Source organism: Colias eurytheme, chromosome 13 (assembly GCF_061535395.1).
Source record: "Colias eurytheme isolate Ceu_HAF_F1 chromosome 13, ilColEury1 Martin Lab GWU primary, whole genome shotgun sequence".
In the NCBI taxonomy this organism is placed as follows: Eukaryota; Metazoa; Arthropoda; class Insecta; order Lepidoptera; family Pieridae; genus Colias; species Colias eurytheme.
This window is the reverse complement of record NC_142992.1, coordinates 8,264,966-8,287,556: the sequence shown is the minus strand read 5'-3', so window position 1 is coordinate 8,287,556 and position 22,591 is coordinate 8,264,966. Positions and strand designations below refer to the sequence as shown.

Here is a 22,591-nt window from a genome sequence, read left to right as displayed (position 1 = left end):
TAGTTCAGGAAACAACTGAGACTGGCTATTTAACCTTTAAAACAATTTAATTGCGAAATAATTCCTCAATTATCACATTAAATAACTATTGCTAAATGTTATCATATGACCGAGTTACATGAATGTCTTTATTACTCGACGATAAGAGGATCAGCATAAAGTTTTTATTGTAAAACGGTGGTCATCATTATTATAATCAGTCAATGAATGATAATAAATATTTTTTTTACTGATGTGAATTTTTTTTTCGTTTCAGGTAAGCATTGCAAGTTGCGACTACATAAAAAATAAACTCTGAAGTTACTACGTACGTAAGTAGAAATAAATACTATCTGTTTCGATCCACACTGATTCAGCCAATGAAAATTGAAAACAAAAAATAGTATCATTATCGACTTGTTAATTTGCATATGTGTTGTGTAAAACAATAATTTTACACGAATCGAAACTGTAGCGTTTTCCTTCATGTAAATTACTTTGACGATGTAATTCAGTTGACCTTCTCAATGCAAGCAACCTGCCGCTCCGCACAATACAATAATACAGAACAGTGCGTTCGTGTGTCTTGGCTTTATTATGTAAATTACAATGTTACAAGTGAAATATTTAACTCGACTCGTGGATTACTCAAAACGACCTGACGACGTCTTGTGTCACCTGCGACCGTAGATAATGCGTTGAATACACATGTAGAATATTTAAGATGATGTGAAAAAATTGCCGGTGACGTGTTCAAGGTGACCAGAGAGTGTAGAGATTGGACTAAAATCAATTAATAGTAAACTTTGAATTTTTCGTTATATACATATTAGTATAGGTAAATAACGATTAGAAATCTATTTATTGCATTTTCGATTATCGATAGGTACTGCAAGAATGTTCACTTATAATGAATTATCTTGTTTCTCGAGATAATAGAGTTATTTATTATTCAGACGATATTTACCGAGAAAATAAAGATATTTACATAATTAAAGCGTCGACAGCCGTGCGAAAAATTCCTCCTTGGAATTATCACATTATTCAAATGTGTCCATGTACAAACATGATTATTGGCAACACAAAACGCGTAAAACAAGACAGGAGCAGTGTTCCTTAGCCCAAATAGGAATGAACGCCTGCCAACTAACAATTGCGTTGTACTGCCGAGACAGGGCGTTAGCGCTGTCGGCCCTTATATATCCTTAAAAAGACCTATCCAACTTCCTTCTACGTGATATATGTGCACGAGATAAACAATGGTTTTTATTATACAACGCAATAACAATGGATAGGATTATAATTGGGTGGACGGGTAACTGCTACTTCCTTGTAATAAAAATGTGAGTAAAACAACGTTTTCTGAAAAGTCGATTTGAATGTCATTTATTCGAGATCTTTTTTTAACTAATAGATAGATACATTATCGTTTTGGATCGAGTTCGTCTTTGTGTTGATATCTCTACATAAAATGATCTAAAAGATATATCAACGTAAATCGTGTCTTACTCAATGAATATTTTTGTTCCTTGCTAAATAAAATGCTATACTATGTTACATACACTTTTCTCTATTTGCAACGTCCACATAACCCTGTTTAAATGTTAATAAACATATTCAAGGAACCACACAAGTGGTATCGTGTATCGAGCAATCTGTTTCACTCAACGGGCCGATACTGAAACTGGTATAGCATGTTATGATGGAAGATTGTATACGAGAACCACTCGCATTAGCTAGCTGTATTACAATATAATGTGTATTCAATGTGTTGTGTATAGAGATAAAGCGACATTCAACTGAAAGCTTTGGAAATGATATTGAATGTGATTTAGGAATTGTAGCGTTTATGGAAGGATTGATTTAACAATCTTTATTTTTATACATTCTTATGTACTCATTATGAGTTTCGTTTTAATCAAAAGGATATGTCGTATGAATATAAAGTAGTTGCTACAGTAATTTTTCCTTCGTCGTAACCGATTTAACTAACATTTGTCTTTTATTAGAAGGCTCTATAGGTCACAGAACTTGGTCTTGATAGAAAGAAATATCGGAGGAAAGTTTGAAAAGCATTAGTCACATACCGCGCTGCATTTTTTCTCAATGATATTACATTACGAAAGATACCTAATATTTTTTATATTGTTTTCACACCCACGTTTACAAGAAGACCAGCCTTCTTTGAATATTGTATAATAAATTATGTATCAAATCGGTAACATGGTAGCAATATTGGATTATTCACAAATTCCTTGATATACGTGTTTAAATATGTCCTTTTTTTATTTCATGTTGCAAAATCTATTACAAACATCAGGTACATGACAGACCAATATTTAAATACTACTTACTTGTTACACATAAACTATATCTTACCTACGTATAAATGTTTTTATCAAGGCTATAAAATACAGCATACAGCTGTATCTATATTTTAATAATATTCATAATTAAAAATCAGTAGTACCATATATAACATTATCCATATATAATAGTAATAAGTTTGTCATATATATTTAATAATATTTGCATATATTATACATTAAAAACGAAAATATCGCCCGTGCTTTCATACGCAATAGAATTTTAAAGTTTATAATGAAGTGAAATAAAGAACCAATATAAACGGTCAAAATTATTAAATAAACGTTTTTCCACTTACTGCCAATTAACATTTATTAAATTTGATAAGAATTAAAGCCATGAATTTGTAATGAATTAGGAGTAATGCATATAAATTGTATTAAAATCGTCACGATTGCTGACATGCTGTGTTCAAAGTAAACACAAGGTCTCGGAACGGCATTCAACGTTATACCTTGCGTATTAGACACCATGAACGGTCTTTATTTAATTTTTAATACTTACGTCTCAAATACGCTGTAAATAATGCGAATATTTTTGACCTTAGGTATAGTGTGTACTGTGTAGCAACACATTGAATATTCGATGCTTCCTCCCACACTCTGAACACTTTTCCTAACGCCAGGTGGTCATATTAAAAGCTCGATAGATTATTTAGTTGCTTAGGCATTTTAATAGTGATAATAATATACATCGCCATGTGAAACTTTACTTCTCATGTGAAAAATCACAGATACCTTTAAAACTATTTGAAGATCATTTTCTACTAAGTTTGACCAGAGTTAAAATTCATTGTCTAGTTTTGATGACTTCAAAGTATTTTGACACTTCATTACACACATTATTTTATAAAATATAAAAGTAAACAATAAATGACAAATGACAGTATATGTGGTTCGACGGTACTTTGGATCTAAAAAGCGCCTATTTTGTTAAAGTTGGACCTCTTGAAATCATGACTAACCTCGATGACTAAAATCGAGACCTACACGTAAATAATATGTTTTAATTTCCTAGTTTGTTGTGTTGTGTTTGTGTGTAGTGCAGTCGCAAAGACGATGCACAAGACGTTCTTCAAATACATATAATAATGTAAATTTTTCAATATCAAAACATAATAAAAACAAGAAATACGTTATTTAGATTTAAGTAAGGTACCTATTGTACTAACATCTTATTAAGATTTTTTAGGCGTTGGCAGTTAGGCATTGATTGAAGCCAGTCGAGTATCCAATAAAACCATATTTCGCTATTATAGCAGATCAGCTAAGTCAACGTCTTCTGTCCATTCCCCGCCGTGGAGGTAATTCAATAAAATTCATAATATTTATTTGACATTAAATAATTTCTCAACATCGAATTAATTCATACAACCTCTTAATTGGCTCGTTATAACTGTGCACCGCTAACGCGTGTCGCATTCGATATGTTAATTATTTAAATTATGTTATTGATTGAATTTTTAATAATAAAGATGAGTGGTTTATTTGTAATTATTAACTCTGAGTATTCAGCGGTTGGGAAGGTTGTGACACTTGACTGTTGTTTTAATGAAATATGTCTCTTTAATTTAGCCGTATTATTTATAAAGCATATTATGTAGTATTATTTATAAAGAATAAAGCTTCTTCTTTTCTTTCTTTGTTGCCGTAGTTAATAGAATGAAATTGACATTACATGAATTCACGATCGCGTTAGCGATTATTTTTCAATAACATTTTATAGTTACTACCTAATATAGAAATTTTTGATATCGAACATATCCTATCCACATAAGTAATTAATAAGTACTACTATTTGAGAACTATAAAAAAATCTGAACTATTTTTACTTCAAATCAGACAAAACTTAGATATGTCTAACAATAAAGTATAACAGCCTTTTGTTCCTCATGTGCACACGAGGATTACGCACAGCAAACTGAATTAAAACCAACCCGATTCAAGCCCTATGACCAAATGCATTCAAATGCGTTTGAAAATACCACGTGTCCATACACAGCAATAGTCAAAAGTGACATTCGAAAAATTTTAAAAACAGAATGAGAATTAATTTGCCGTTAATGCTGCTACCTGGCGGCTCCGGGCTCACGCTGATAAAGCGGAGGTCGGGGCAGTGCGCGAGCGCCAGTCGACATAGACGCACGTGTGCGCGCGCTCCCGGTTCTGACCCCACACTAAATGACCTTTACCGGAGAAATACCCATTCGTGACTCGGACTTGTTAAATTAGTGATTTGTGTATTAATCGATTTGAACTTTGGAATTTATTATACGCTATTTATTGCGACTTTGAGTGACTTTTTATTTATACGATTGTGAGAACTGTGCTCGTTGAACTATTTTTCAAGGAATGACACTTTGATTAATTTGTAATCGTTGTTTATGTAATGTATCTCAAAATGTATATCAAGTCGGAAAGGTTTTATCAGCAGCCGGAAAACCAGACGCTTAAGGACGAAAGATGTTTTTCGGATTTTGAAGAAGATTTCGATGATCGTGAGTAATATGTATTTATGTTTTATTGTTGACATAATCTGAATAACAACAACACGAAACAATTTTATACCAACCTCGCTTATATATTTTATCTCCTTTCTTCTTCCACTCTAATTAATGTAAGTGAAAAATTGTCAAATGAATAAATTTAATGTTGTTTGAAAGTCCGTCGGTAAAATTTATTTAGCCTATCGTTACGCTTTAGTTTTTATATTTCATTTAAAGCGTTTTTTAATTAAAATATTCTATTTATATAAGCCTTGTTCTTTATAAATTACAATAATAAAATGATCATAAAGTAGAAATTGTACGATTCAAGCGCGTTGATGTCTTTTGTTTGAGGATATTAGATCGACTTTCTAACTTTAAAGTAATAAAGCCTTTTTATTCTTATTATTATATAACTATTAAAATGCTTTCTATAGCATGAATATTATAAATAAAATAAAATACATACATAAGTACAAAATAAATGCAAAAACTTTTTATTTAAACACAGCATAACATTTAGAGCGAATAAAAATAATGTTCTAGGTACGTCAAAGAAGTTAAAACACTTTACGATGAAAACGTATTTTCATTTCAATATTAGCTACAGTAAATAAATGTTGAAATCAATATAATAAATACAATTTGTATGCGTCATACAATATTTAATCACATAGGTACCTACCTAAAGCTCGCAAAAAGCTTAATTCTCTTCCAATGCCTTCAACCGAGAACAGGTACTTATAATCCATGTAAGGTCCAGACGGGTACAATTGAAAAAAAGGTCTTAATTCCAGACGACCGTTACACTGCCATTTCACCACCAGGTAACCCCGAGGACTTCGACAAAAAGGCTTTGTGATTGGGCATCAATTACTTGTTAATAAGTTTCGGTGAGCTCAAAGCTTTGTAAGCTTCGGTAAGCTTAACGTTGAACTTGGATTTGATTATTTGTATGAAGAATTATCCGCAGAATTGAACAAGAGTTTTAGAAATATAAATGATGCTTTAAAAGCTCAATTTAAAGTTAATATTTTAAATGTTGAGAAACTTTTTAATTCACGAAATTTTTGTTAATTATCACTATAAAGAAATATGTAATCAGACTAGAAAATTAATTCTAGGTTTCGTACAAAAATAATACAATAAACTTTTGTTACTTTCAAATGTTACAATTTCAATGTTGATAAGAAAAGATAATTTTATTCGTTCTCACTTCCTATTTAAAACATTGTTACACTTTAAATTAAAGTATGTTGTACTTGAGCCATTCTGCGTATATATAGTAAGGAAACGGACATCCTATACAATAATTATTTTACACGAAAGTTCAAATTTATTACGCTGTTCACTAGGTACATAAAATTAATATAGTTTTTGCAACGCAAAAAAGATTTTGATTCATAATTAACATGAATTTATATATAAAAGTATAACGTGGAAGCCCAAGTACCTATGGTGACCCGATAGCGGATTGCCGCAGAAGACTTTGCAAATAAACAATCAAATTTCCTATATAAATCATGTAATAAGAATTCAAAATTAAAACTGAAAACTATATTTACTATTTGTACAGTTAATTATTGAATCATTTTCTGAGCTTTCGCTTGGCAACCTCACATATTTTTGCAGTAAATAATAATTTGTATATAGTTTATGGCTAATATCTCAATTACTCACTTGGAATTTGACATAGTTTAAACACTTTAAATGCTACAGAATGATATAACATAATTATGACATACGCTAATGAAAAACAAATTATTGAGAGATTTTAAGACCGGTTAGAAGTGAAGATATCTTAATAGAAAATAAATGTTATCGGCTGAAAGTATTTTACAATGTGTATTTTATATTGATACAATATCAATATAAAATAACTCATTGTTATACGAAATAATAAATATTAAAAAGGCTATAAACGGTTTTTATTTTTAACAATTGTATGTATTAATTTGAAGCCATATGCATGAGTTATATTACCATTTAATTACATTTGTCTTTTCGCTTTTCCCTGTTCCTTTATAAAGGGAGCCAACCACTTCCCGTGGCATTTTAGCGGTAAAACCTCTATTTAACATTGATTTATCATTCTCCAAATATTTACAGCCCGATGAGCACGCAAAATGTCGAAGTACATCCTCTTTTTGCGTTTACAATGTGCACTTACAAACAAAAAACGCCACCCTTAGTTTCTGATTTCCCCGGTTACACCCTAGCGCACGTAACGCTACAGCACAGAGATTCAAAACAATCGCATTCTTACATCTGTATTAGTGATAATTGAAATAATTTGAACTCTATTCCCAAACGAATACAGTGCTAGAACATTCTATGAACGTGTAAGGGATGTTTGCAAAAAAATTAAAAGCCCCCGGCAATTCTTGGAAAGGCCATTCGCCTATTTACCTGACCAATAAAAAAAATGCAGGTAAACCTGACCTGTAGTTGAAGGTTTTTTGAAAGGGCAGGAAATCGACACAATGGGGAACGGTCATGATTGTAAGATGGGGTAAATAGGTTTAGTGTCGAAGTGCGTCTCCCTTACAATGAGGGTTGTGTACGGCATATTTATTTCTATAGAGAATAAATAATATAATTGTATTCACATTACAACTGTTTGAGATGTCAATGGAATTTCGAAATCCCAGTCTAAGATGTGTCTCTTTCGATTATAAATATTTTTGCCTTCTATTTTGAATTATGCTTTAAATTTCAACATGATATTTGTTTTAGGGTAAAGGTGTCAATGACCTTATTATTCGCAAAACTTGCAATCAATAAGGTAAAAATGAAAACTGGTTTCTTAATTCATATTCGATCATTATGTAAAAATGTATCAACTGAAAAAATAAAATAATAAAAATCGATGAATTAATGTGAGTTATGCTATTTTATTTCTCTATTTCAATATGTTCAAATGAAAATTACCTTCAACATACTGAATACATTTTCTTAATGAGGGTGCATTAAAAGTGTCTCCTGTTTTATAAGTCGGTTAACATTCTAGATCACGTGCGATATATTCACGGTCAGCTAAGATTCATTTGCACAGAACAAAAGATTTTAATATTGGCATTTCCATATTCCATTGTAGCAGAGTCCGTGTCTTATTAAAAATTAGCACAACATACATATTTACGCATCTCGAGCGACTCGATCGACCGAAGTAAAACCTCAAATACATTTCCATAGCAAATAAACAAACACACGCGTGGGTTCAGGGTTCTAAACCTATCAGAACCGGTCGGCGAAACGAAAAATTTGCATAAATCGTCAACATTTTTCCGTTGGAGCGCATTAAAATTCGTAAATTATTCGTTTTATCTCGATGCAGTCAAGGTTGAGGTCTGGGTGAAGGTTAGAGGGTGAGAGAGGTCGTGGGACGCGGGTCGCGCATGCTAATGTTGATTCACCGACCGAAGGCTTGTCACCTCTAACATTTAAATGCGTTCCGATGAGCCGCTTCGCTTATCGAACTCGACTTGTGTGGAGATTTTGTTCGAGAATTATTTTTATATCTCTATATTTTTATGTAGGTTGTAAATCTTAAAAAAACATTTAGTTTGCGAAAATATAAATTAAATGCAATACTTTATTGGTTCATCACCAATCAAATAGGGACGTTAACGTTAAGTAATGGATGGAATTAAGAAAAGTTAAAGAAATAAAACACTAGGTTCGTTTTATTACAAACAAAAATATGGTTATGGAATTAAAAGACAATAAACTGTATAATGCTATCAATTGCAAAAGCTACGTTGTTTTGTAATAACTCCATCATGTCAGACTATCATTAATCTTTTAAGTTTATTGAATTAAATGCTTTTACAACAACGGACACAAGTTGTGAAATTAGAAATTATAACAGTAAATTTATGACTGAATAAGTGTTTATTATAGCCAATAATAATTGAACAATGAAAGTTGTAATTGTGGTATTGGTTTTCTGTTCTTACATTAACGCATTTGAAAGTAAAAGAAATAATAATTGTATCGCTAAATGTAGTAATTGTCTTTTTTCAGTGCATGATACATTTAGTTCATCTATTTCAATTATATTATAAAATAATTAACATTATCTATCAAGGAAGATAGTGTAAGAAATTCTAATCGTATGTTATTCATGCAACTAATCTTACAGTTTTGTTGATGATTATAAATTTGTAACAATGATATGATATACAAAATATGAGCTTAATATAGCTGAGAACTCTCATAGTTATTTCACGCTATCCTGTGTTCAATAAGCGCTTATATGTTTTCATAAAAATATTTTTAGTTGTAGGGTGTCGTCAGCTGCTAACTAAACTATCACACGCTCGATATATCCCGGTAGTATAAAAAAGCATTATACACGAAAAAAGAAGTCAATTAAGGTATTATTTTAAATATCCCGTCGTTAAATCCAAACTGCATGAACTTAATAATAATAAAATCCTATAATATCAATTTTATTTTAAACTGCGTTATCTAGATTAAACTGTTTTCCACAGATTAACTTCAACGTACTGCTTAAGGTTTAAATTGAAAATAAAAATAACTAATTACGAAAAAAGTATAAACCATAGTTTAAGTTTTTTCATGGCTAGGTAAACTTAAGTTTAATTTGAAATTACGGGCCTTAGTAACTTTAGAGGCGGGTCGAGTCAACATTGTACAGTGGCAGGGCGGGTTAATTGCGGATTCAGTCCGACCTCGCGTTTAGAAAACTATCTACCGCACTAGAATTTTAATCGTGGCTTTTTTTCCTGACTTCAACCTGCTGTGATTCAGATTATCTACCTACCGCTGTAAGTCTTGAGTGCCTTTGCGGTTTAGTTCGATCGATGTTTGATTATAATATTAGGCTTTGAAGTGTTAATGTATCAAAAATTTGATTATATGAACAGTTTTAGAGATCAATATAAATAATATGTCGACTGTAAAACTGTTTAAAATTATATAAGATTAGGAATAATTTGCATACACTGTAATATGTTAACAAACTGAAAGCTTTTGCTTATGGTGTAAATATGGTAGAAGTTTAACTGTATTTAAACATCAAGCTCTTACAAGTTTGAAAACAAATATCATTCATCGCTACACCAAAACAATCGATACATACTCAAGACAAAAGTTACATAATTAGTGCCACAAAAATACATAACATAGATGTGTACAAACATTGACTAAATAAACAAAACACCTGCTTAAAACGTTTAACTGTTAACAAGTCGTAAAGTACGGAACCCGTATGGATATGAACAAAACATCGTATGCGATGGACAAATATTGGTTTTGGTTGAGGTGACCTCTTGTCGACCTCTCGTTCGGCCGATGACAATCAACTCGGGCCGGTTTAGGGGACAAATATTGCCCCTAATAAGGCGCGTGTCATAACCAATTTTTGTGTATTGAATATCTGTTATGTGAAGCTTGAATGTATTCTCATTTTAATGGCGTCATATACATATTAAACAGCGTACTCGTATGTTGTGCTTTGCGATAATAAATTGCACGGAGAAATTTTATAATAAAAAATATAATTGCAAAGCTTGATCAATTAATATTAAGATAATTGGTTACCTAACAGGATATATTATAATTACAGGAAAATAAATAACATGAATCATTAGACTTCGATTTTGTTATTGCAGTTGATATTTTGCGTATGGGAAGAAAAGGAAATTCAAATACTTTCGTGATTTAATAAATTATTAAAATCACGTCAAGGTACCAGGCACGCATGATTTTTAACAGCACTTGTGACCTTCCATCTGCCTCGATCGACCGTCGTTAGGTCGACGCAGGTGGTTGGGTACTAGGCAAACATAAACATGACGGTGTTTGCTCTCGGCCGGTCCCGGGTAAACACAGACAGGTGGGATTCGGTGTGCACTGCGTGAATAGTAATCGAACACGCTTCTCGGATTTAATGTTTTGAAAAAATCACAAACCTGATTTGCGTTTGATCTGAACAAATAATGGGGCACTCCTACAGAATGTAATTTCTTTTAGATTGGAACGTCGTACGATGGTTTCAAATAATCACATATTTACGAGGTAAAGCAACCGTTTTTGAAATATTATCAAGTGAATGATTCCTCTTCTCGATTCCTTTGCTCGAAGTTTTTTATTTCCTCGTTTGAAATACATTATCACTACTTCTGTTCTTGTAATAAAGGCTTTATTATCCTAGTACGCTTGTGTGGTGTTTCTATCTGCGTTTGAGTTGAATTTACTTTAACCCAGCTGGACTGACTATTATTAGGATTTCTAATTTGTTCTGATAGATGACAACAATAGGATACATGCTTCTAGATAAGTGCTCTAGTGTGCATAAAATGAGCAAAAAACTATTGGAGAACAACCACCCTCAGCCACACTTCCTGCCCCAAATATATTTACATAAATTCATGAAAATGTTTGTTAAATGTTCACACCTGTTCGGCGAAGTCCCGATCTAGTCTTGGGAGGTCAGGTGGAAGGTTCGCCCACGCCGCTCGCGTGGCCGGTGTACGTAAACATGGCTTTTTGTTGATTTTTCTATTAGGCCTCAAGTGGCAGAGTGGACGTTACTGTCGTGTTTGCTAATAGACTTGTTTCTTCGACGGCTATTGAAATATTATGCATGTGAATTGAACGTTGATTTTGTTTTTGGACTAAATACGTATTCGATGAACAAGCATTTTTACATTATTAGTGTAATATGATAATGCAGATATACTTTGTATAAAATAAAACTTTCTTTTTAATCTAAATCGGAGGCAGGAAGGAGCAAGTGAATTGCAGCTCTTTGGTTAGAAATTAGAATGCATTTGTGCGTTATGTATAATATGTATGTATTAGACAAATTTTATTTCTGAAGTGATTATAAATTTATTTGTGAACTATTCGGTTTCAATTGTAGGTAACAAAAAAACATTAATCAATAATCATTAATAAATTAATTGCAAGTTCAATAAGATGTTTTTATTTAAACAATGGATATTTGCACAAGTCTAATACTAGGTATATCACAATACTAATTACATGAAGGAATGTAGCATAAAATCATAGACAGATCAGATAAGCGACACCTATACATCATACTTATTTAGTTTGATGAACTTTACAACTAATGACGGCACGCTCTTTTCCGGCATAAAACCTGTTCGCGTTTCCTTGTGTGGCGAGTTGTTAGGCCTAGACATGTCAACTGTCAACACGCATTGTCCTGTGTCAACTCATTGTGGACCTCGAGCGGGGGATTGGCACTAGGCTCGCGTGGTGTGCTTTTGTTTTAGATATTGTCTGTTTGGTTCGCTAGTTTGGGATTTTAGTATATGCAATGTGGTGCATGTAGTTTAGATATCTTGAAAATGAGAGATGAATTGTGTTAGACGTGATTTTATTGAGATAGGTGTGGATGCTATTACGAAATTCTTTAGTTGTTTCAATTCTATGAATCCATAGATACATTAAGAAATAAATAAATATGCTATGAAAAAGTAATTATTCAGTTCTACTTTCAAAATCAAATCAATCGGTTTATGTGATACAATATCCGACGAAATCTTGAGAATTCACGAGATAATCGCCATAAATATAAATTAAATATTTTGGGTCAACGCTTCACAATATATCGTAACTATTTGAGGACCATAAAAGGTAAGTTCGTATCAAGTTACAAGCTTTATAGGTATTTTAGTGTTAATCTACCGATCACTTGACACGGCAATCACGTATTGGTTATGCGTATATGTGGAGTCATATCGGTTGGGTGACGGTGTGCGACGTGCTGCCATTTGGGGTCGCGACGTACGGTACATTGTTTGACGACGGTGACCCGCGCGTGTGAGCTGTGACCCGGCCTGTGGCGGCCCGCGAACTGCTTGATAAATATTTATTAAAGTTGACAGAGAGAGTTTAATAGGTTTAGAGAGCTGTTAAAATTTGATGATATTTGAGGTTGGGAAATTGGGAAAGTATATGGTTTTGATATTTCCAGTCTCACTGTGCTATTTGGCTCTGTATAATATAGTGTTTACTGTTTAGTAGCATCAAAATTTTTTATCAGTATTTAAAAATATTTTTATTAATCTCGAAATACATATATCCGCTACATAGAATGAAATAGAACTAGAATAGGAATATGTATCTGTCTGAAAAATTACAAAAGTACCAGATTTTTTAACTGATCGCTATCGCTTATAACTTGCGCCATACAACATCTCAAGAGTCGCAAGGCACACGCGGTCGCAACAATGTGGCGTACACATAACAGTAATTTACATTACTTTAGGTTAACGAAGTTCCTGTTGTATGCATATTGTTTACGTGTTGTTAACTATATAACTACGAGGCCTCGGCCATTCATGATAATTACCATATTAAAATGATTGTTCAAATATATTTATACGCTTGAAGTGTAAAGACTGCGTAGATAGATATAACTAGTTATATTTAGTTTCTAACTGAAGACCTTTCAAATAATTTTTGTTACTATTTAAATAAGAAAATAGCGAAACGATTAGGTACGTTTACATTTTAAAAGATGGATTTTAATTTAAATAAAATTTTCTAAAACAATAATGTTGTAACGTAGATTAGTTAAATAACTCATTATTAAAAGTTAAAACCACATCACTGGACTACCGATAATTCAATTATTGACAACACAGGTACTTTGATATTCAAAGAATTTTTTTTAAGACTTTACTTCTGCTTCATCAGCTTCTACGACTCCAAAGGCCAACCATTATGTTTGATTGCCATTAACAAATCGTATATTAACATCCAATATTGATATTAAAAAGCGTCCGTTACATAAAATATATCGTATGGAGAGTCCAACTAACGGTCGCCGTTTCCTCTCAGCCAGCGCAAGCGTCGAGCCTTCCTAGCTGCCGGAAGACATCGTTCATCGCTCACCTTGACAATTTTCGACCACGTCCGCCCAATAATTACCACTTGATTCGATTCAAAACTATCGATTCGACTGTCGATATTTCAAAACCACCATTCGTTATTCGAGTTTCTAATGCCTATAGGCTGTACGTTGATTTATTTTATGATTGAGTCAAATGCGGGCTCCGTGCGGCTACCTGGTAATAACTTTATCTGTGGTCGTGTTTATCGTGATTGACTTTTAAATATTACGATTTAAATCTATATTTTTGAACTGATCCAGAGTTCTGTTTTTTAATCCTTTGAGTCAAATTCCATGAATTTGTTTTCTATTCACATAAAAAACTTGTCCATCTAAATTCTAAACTAGTAAATTTTGTTCAACGCCAAACGACGCATGTGGTCCGCCAACCCGAAGCGATTCACAATATATTCCTTTTGTGCCTGAATAACCTAATATAGATGTTAATACATTGATCTCTCACAGATAAACCCATTTACACCAACGTGAAAACGAATACAATGGTCCCATTTGACATGATTATTACATCGAGAATAAATATAATGGTAACAAAACGCGTCAATTTGAATTCTCTCATAACCCATCTGATTATGAGTCGACCGTGGGCTTTATTATGGAAAATCTAACTGTTGCCATATAAATAGAGTCATCGTCGTTATATAACAAAGGATACAAATAAATTTGAAACGATATCGTTAAGGATAAATATAAATTTAATATAATGAACGGACTGTATTCACAACATTTAAATTACTTCCCGATAATATTATCGAAAGTTTATGTTGACATTTTTGTATCAATTATAAAGGTATCTTATCTGGTTTCCTCGATTTGTTTAAATTAATACCGTTTAAATACAAATAAGAAAAAACATGGAAATAATAATAATAAAACAGTTTCCTTGGGATCATAAAAGGCAACTTTCACCATAAATTATGACGTTATGAACTCCACCTTTTAATGGACATTAAAAGTGTAATGTCATGTAATGCATTATTAAATAGATGCAAGGTCAATTATTAAGGCTATGTTTTAGCTGGCTCGTTGGCAATACTCGAGTTTATTCACACAATGTATCATAGTTACTATGACAGTCTCGTGGAGCTTTAACGAGCTTGTCGGATTGGACACTTTTACACATCAACGATTGTTGTAATCATGAAGGTTATAGTATAAAGTGCCCTTTCAGTAGATAACAACTTTAACTTAAAATGATAAACGTTTATTGTCATATATATATATTAAAAGTATTTATTTAATTTAATATTTTACGATTTACGATAAAACATTGTCGCAAAGCAAATTTGTTTGACCATTTATAAAACTTGAAAGGACCATAATGAACGACAACATTGTATTGTATAATTGTTACCCAAACGGCCATTATCAAAAGTCTTTCTTAGTTCAGTATGCAGTTGACACCGGCGCACTCGTCATGTGCCAAGATGGTTCAGATTGGTGGAAAGCTAGCGGGTTAATTTCGCCTTCAAACGTGCCGCGAGATTCGTATCTCGAGCGGCTGGTTGGCGGGTCAGCATAGTGCAACTTTTTGTAAAGCAAACGTAATGTCACTGTAATGTCTTGCAGCGGAGGTTAAGATACCTCGGTCATGTTTAACCGACGGGAATGTGGAATTCTTAAATGTGAAATTTCGTGCATGCTACATTCTTGACCTGACATAGCTGAAGAATGCAACAGATAGCCCAAAACGTTGATAGGCATCGGTTCAAGATGAAGTATGTGTACCATATCTATGGTTTTCAGTCAAAGAGAAATTCTAGGACAATTTGTTTTTATTACTTTAAAGTGAAGTTAATTGCCTCATAAACGGTGCCCTACAGATAAATTTTAACTGTATTTTATCAGTACAGGGTTTAAAAGTAATATACTGATATACAGGGTGTCCCACTGTTGGTATACTAAGCTCAAAGGAGGTTATAGTTTTGCATACGCTGAGTACGTAAAAAATAATTTAAAAAATCCAGACGCATTTTTTTTTCAAATAGATGAATTCTTAAAACTCTATGTGTACACCCAAAACAAGCAACCTGCCCAACTTTGCCACCCGCACGTGAGCTATCGTTTAAGATTATGTTTTCATAGACAAAATGCTCATATTAGAGAAGCAGTATATGCCGGCTGCGCGAAGCTAGAGAAGAAAACATGGATTTTCAGGAAAAATTTAGCAAAAAATTTTGGACCCAATTTTTTTTTTAAGTATTTTTTACTTGATCAGTGTATGCAAAACTACAAGTTCCTTCGCGCTTAGTATACCAATAGTGGGACACCCTGTATACTAATATGGTAAATTACAAAATAATGTAACGTTATAATAAATAAATTGTTCTTGTAGAATGGAAAGCTCTTGTAGGTACCTACTATCTTGTTTTATTTCAAATATTAACAATGTTATTTCACTACTATCTATTTTAATAGCAATTTACGAAATTATAACGACATCATTTTCGGCATAGTCGCTTTTAATTTAATTCCTTATCTGATACATACACAACATTACAAAGATAAGTGGAATATTTACATGAGGTAAGCTTTTACTCAGATAAACATTTACTGAAGAATTATTAATATAGTGCATCTGCGCATAGTGGAAGTGATTTAACCTAGAAACATGTACGTATGTTAAGTTTGCATTTCAATACATAGGATATTATAAATTCAAATAGTTAAATAACTGTGATTCATACTGAAACTCAAGATGTTTATTGATTAGAAAAAATACTAAAATAAAAGTTCATGTTATATTCCTAACAGAAAACAAAGGTCAGATTTATTACTTCGTCATATCGAGAGTTCTATAAAAATTGTCATATTACTTATCATTAGGAAAATACATAGAAAAAACATATCACAATTGCGTATAGATTTACCAACTTTATATTTTCTCAGTTTGTAGTAACGATGTTGATGTGTGCACAGCACAGTCAGTCGGGATGCTATAACCAGTTGTGAGTCAGTGCGCCATACTGGGACGACGTAATTGTGATGTGACATTTTTGCGAGAGTTCACCCGATGCTATCGAGTGTCAATGTTAAGGGCAACGCGCGGATTGCTGTCAGACTGATGTGTTTGTTCGAAAATTGTTGAAAATGTGTCTAGTCATGTATGAAGATCGTATTGCGCAATCTTCAGCAATGTTTAAATTTTTCGCTCGTAGTTTTATCGCGTAGGAGTGTGAAAAGTGCACTTTTCGTAACTGACTAGAGCACTTTTTGATAGATGAGTTATCATAGGCATATTTGTTCATAAGTATCGGTAAAAAATACGTCTCACCTGGCTATCAAATGGGTGAATATCGATCTTATTTCGGACTTGAGACTACGATTATCCAGATCCTTTCAGTGCTTCAATCGTGATTGGGTAAAAAACATCACCAAATTTTTTACATTTGGCCAGCGTGGCCATTACTTTTCACAATATGCATGTGACCCGCAGTGCCAACAAATATGAGATCATAGTCATGAGACCATGTATATTTTGTCATCAGGTGAAGGCGGCGGGGGCGCAGCTCGACGTTGCGCGCGCGATGCGGCGTCGCCGGCGCAAACGCACGCGCCGGCGCCTACGCCACAAGCACACACCGTCAAGAGTGAGAGGCTCAGTCCACATGAATCTAACGCATCCAGGTAAGGTGTATAGCACCTTTGAAATTCTTATTCGGTGGTTAAGGTTTGGTTAAAGGAGCTCATTTTAATCAAATTAATATCAAAAATACTAACTGATGCTATCTTGAGTTTTATAGCAAACGTATCTCTATCTAAAAATTCTTCTCTTTATTTTCTTAGTCAGCAAATACCCTCTTAACCAATACAGCCTTCTGTTCTATCATTCTGTTCCTCAAGTCGTCGTATCTACCTCCTTTTGTCCAATATATCGAACTTTCTTAAACCAACGTCTATATTCAAATGTGTGTGTATGTCTGTCAGATCTCGCAGCGTGACACCGTCGACGTCGTCGTACCCCGGCACGCCGCCCGAGCGCGGCAGCCCGCACGCGCCGCCCGCGCCCGCGCACCCGCCGCGCAACTACTCGGACATCATGCGCTCGCTGGCGGCGCGGTACAATACGCACCCGGCGAATGAGTGAGTTACTAGCTTAGTGGTTTTGCAAGGGTAGCTTTTTTGAAATGAAATGAAATGAAATGAAATAACTTTATTATGGACATAATATTATGAAAAAAAAGATACAATATAGATGAAAAAAAAGGAACTTAAAAAAAATACATATGCCATAATTAGGCCAACCACTCAGTGTGTCATCACTGATTTTCAGTGGCCGCCTTAGGATGTCTTATTGACAGTGGATGTATTTCCGTTCGGTATGCAAACTGTATTAAATATAATTTAATCGATATATATACTTTATAAATATAATAAGTAAATGAATATGAATAATATACGTATATTGTGTATTAAATTAAATTTAAATTTGTGCACATAAAATTTAATATACCTACTTACATTTAAATAATAGTCATTAATATAATATATTTAGAATTTAGATATTGATACATACATATATATATGAAATTTGTATAAGTGAGTGTATACATATTTTGAAACAAAAAACTAATCAATAAAAGGCTATTGGATGGGGTTAAAATTTCTGATTGCGCTTTTGAATGTCGAGAAGATAAGACTTCAGTTTGTTTTTAAAAGAGAATACGCTTTCATATTATGACAGGGCCAAAAAAGGGTAACTGCTGGACGGGTAGAGTACGTCCCGTACCTAGTTCCGCCCAAAGCAGCGTGACGGCAGACAAAGAAGTTTTAGTCAATAAGAATCCGACATAACCCACAGCTCTTTCCCGGGGCCGTAGATACCTATGCAAGATTTTCCCACTTAAAAAAAACGTTGACAGCTGTGATGCAAAAAATAAAAAATGGCTGATATTGCTCGGTAAAGATGTAGGTTTGAAATGGTTAAAAAAGTTTTACAATCGGTCGAGTATATTATTAATTATAGGTGCGAAAATACGGTAGCACTTGAATATGTAAATTTATATTATGTGTTATCAAGAAACCAATGTACAATATTTCAGCACTTAACTAACCATTTAATAATTAGAATATCGAGGCCTTAAGAGACAGTTCTTCTTGTAACATTGACAACCTTATCGTCCTCTGTGCATGGCCTTTAAAAACTTTATTCCGTGCTAATGCTGTGAACGTTCATAATATAACCTTTCAATGTAATTTGTTATGACAAATGTATGTGATAAAATGCAGATAAAATTAGAATTTCACACCAGTATGCGTAATGGTATTAAATTGTAATGTGTTTAATGTATCTTGTCATAAAACATTACAGATTCATATCAGCTACTTCTTAAATATAAAAACAGCAAATATAATTACACACGTAGAATATTTATGCGTCTTCTAACGGCACTCTATCTTAGTCAAAATAAAATATAATAATGATGTATAAAGAGCGCAACTCTCGGTATTTAAAAATGAAACAAGCCATAAACATGGAAAAATACGCAAACAAATTAGTATAAGATGCATATTGCATATTTTACGATCGGTCACGTGTTAGCGCATTTGCATCACGTCACATCACAATACCTTACGACCCGCGGGTCACCGACCGGCTAGTGATGCCCAAATCGATTTGCATATTAATCGATTTGATAACAGCTCGCGTTCAGTCGACAAATTTACATGATTCGTGAGAACCGATGTCCGAACTTATGTTATATTAATGAATTGTTCATCTCACGGTGTTAGGTTAGTGACCTCTGTCAATTTTAATTACGATTCGTCCGATTGGTGGCCGAGTGTCTCTTCTGGTCGCACGCACTCTACAAGCTATAACGACCTATCGGCGCTCGAGCAAAGACCTATTTTCGCTTGTTCGATTACCGTTTAACGCTCGAATACTCAATGTCGTGTATAGTTAAACACCTGCACTCAGTGATAAATATTGTTTCACCTAATGAGATAACCAAAGTAAATAACTATTTCGAATTGCATAAATTAAAATTTAATTGAGTCTTTATATAGAGTAGTGTTATCGGGAACTGTATAAATCGCGTAATCTTGTCGCTTTGTTGTGATTTATTGCGTTGTTTAGTGAATAAAACCATGTTTTAACAGAAATATAATAAACTGCATTTTAATACGTGTTTTGTAAGCCATTATGCAACGTTAAAAACTTTATATAATAGAGATATTATTGTATCCATATCACTCTTTACATTCATATAGCAATTTTAAAATTTCAAACACATTATTACCCGCCCATACAATTCCGCAGATACTTTAATAGCCGAGATATTATAATCTGTACAATTTTGTAACATTTTCTTATCTAACCTTTTGACGTTAGTAAAAATACCTGACCCGAGGCTCAATTCGGCCATTTATTCGCGCTATAATTATGTCCAGCTCTGTTATTATACAATTTTCAAGGATATTGCATAAAAGTTTAGCCGCAACAGTAGTGAGTGATAATCATAAATTATGAACTAATGCCGGGTATTTTGAATAATGACTGTGAATTAGTTCGACCGTGCTCCCATTATGTTGTTAGAGAAGGATTTGAGAACTTTTATTTAGGTTATGTTGAATGTAAATTAGGATAAATTATATCTTTCTTTTGAACATTTTAATAATTAAAAATTAAATTTCGTTTTCGTGATATTTATTTACTAAGGTTGATATGTCTTTGTGACTTCCGACATAGTTAGTTGCTATAAATTCTTGCGAAATCACACATTAAAACAAACAATACTAGCAAAATATATGTGATATTATGAGTGGGGCATTAAAAATAGAAAATTACACTGTATTTTATATTACTGCGATAGAATACGTTAGGGGCTATGTATAGTCTGATGTTGGAATTAGAATTTTCACACGCAAGAACTTCATTTCATATTTGAAAATTAAAATGAAGAGGTAAATTAAATCATGCATGTAATAACTATTATGTGTTTAAATGTAATATATTAGCCATTAAGTATAAAGATAATCACACGCAGGTTGTAATAATATTCTAACATACACTTGCCTGCAATGTAGCACTTCATATTATTTGCTCGGTGTTAAAGGTTACACAGTCTTTCCTTGAATGCAAATAAAGTTTAGATGCATCATGCAACTTGCGTTTTGATATTTTGTTCATAATCTTTTAATGTTGGGCTTTAGGTTATCTTGATTGCTTAAAAAGGTGAAGGATTGGTATAAATAATGCGAGACTACAAAAGAAATAACAAAATGTGGTGACTCAATTGATGCGCTTTAGCTAAAAGTCAAACGGTATAAAGAAATTTGCATAATTATATATTTATGACACTGCTTTGATATCTTGTTATAGTAAAAAGTTTAGGAAGTATTTGAACTCTCTTTTGCATACATCTTTAATGCTTAATAATGCTTTTGAGATGTTTGGTAGAATTTAAAAAAAATGCATCAACATAAGTTAAATAATAACAGAAATCTCATGGTAGCTGCTATATTTATTACTAGCAATGCCCTGCGGTTTCACCCGCATAGATAGCGATATCGTTACAGTGAAAAGTCTACTATAGGTCGGACTATAGGTTTAATTTTTAATCACATGAAAATCACCTTTACCCCGTCCCGCACTACGGCCTTTTCTTTTTTTTTTTTTGTTTTAGTGGGGAAATCTTTCATAGATGTGTTCCGTCAAGACGCATATTGGTAGAATTCCTCCGTGACCCCCGCACTACGGCCTGCTCGAACAGTATACCTACTATTTTCTGTAGATTGACACTTTTAAAAATTCGTTATATCTTTTGAATGGAATATCCAATTCTTTTCATTTAAAAAGTATTTTGCTGGTATTGAAACAGTCTATAAAAAAACCGGCCAAGTGCGAGTCGGACTCGCGCACCGAGGGTTCCGTACAAACCTGCAAGGTTTACAAAGTACAATTTATGGTTTTCGTAATTTTTCCTTTATCTATGCTATAAGACGTTGCTTCGTACCAAATTTCAAGATTCTGAGTTCACGGGAAGCACCCTGTAGGTTTTGATTCCCTTGCAAGTGTCGAAAATTTGCGGCATAAACGGCTGTATCTTTTGATTGCGTTGGCTTAGAAGTTTGATTTTTTCACAGCTTCAAGGGACAGTAGACCTGAGTAATTGATATAAATTTCAGCTTCATACCTCCACGCGTTCCTGAGAAAAAGGGTCTTGACAGACGGACGGACGGACGGACGGACAGACGGACAACAAAGTGATCCTATAAGGGTTCCGTTTTTTCCTTTTGAGGTACGGAACCCTAATAAAACATCATTTAATGGGATAAGGATTAATATATGTGTATGGATAACATGGTTTGATTACTGTCGGCACTTCTATTTACTTTGAAAACGTAAAAAAGTTGTTGTAGTAACATAACTACTGAAGATGGACATATGGTATCGCGGACTTTCTTGTAGATATTGATCCATTCTATAATACCACAGAACATTTTTTTGTTCTATCTTCAATAGATTCCGCAGCGCACGCGATGACAGAAGTTTTATTGAGGATTTTTTTTACACCTTGGGTTACATTATTGCATTTTTGGTAAGGATCTCTAATTTTTTTGAAAATGCAATATAGCCTATGTTGCTCAGTAAAGATGCAGCTTTCTAATGGTGAAAGAATTTTTGAAATCGGTCCAGTAGTTTATGCGTGAAAACCATACATACATACATACATACATACTTACAAACTTTTCCTCTTTATAATATTATATAGTATAGATAAATAGATCATGAAGTAATTTAAGTCGTGTACTGATAGATATAAATCATCAGGTTTTTGTGTAAATTGCCTTTTATAGATCAAGAAAAATACGAGAAATAAGTAAACAATACGCTTAATATGTGA

The 22,591-nt window shown here is 33.2% G+C and overlaps 1 protein-coding gene across 4 annotated transcripts in view; it reads left to right on the top strand.

Annotated features, from left to right (window-relative positions):
- LOC149903568 (uncharacterized) overlaps nucleotides 1-22,591 on the top strand; it is a 202,028-nt gene that overhangs the window by 136,767 nt on the left and 42,670 nt on the right. For 3 of the 4 annotated variants that reach the window (XM_090108474.1, XM_090108476.1, XM_090108477.1), the window contains exons 3-4: nucleotides 17,231-17,369; nucleotides 17,670-17,825. In XM_090108474.1, the coding sequence (XP_089964600.1) occupies nucleotides 17,231-17,369; nucleotides 17,670-17,825 (295 nt within the window). Of the gene's footprint in view, nucleotides 1-4,468; nucleotides 4,844-17,230; nucleotides 17,370-17,669; nucleotides 17,826-22,591 lie in introns of those variants that run through there. The other variant, XM_090108475.1, reaches the window with a different exon arrangement.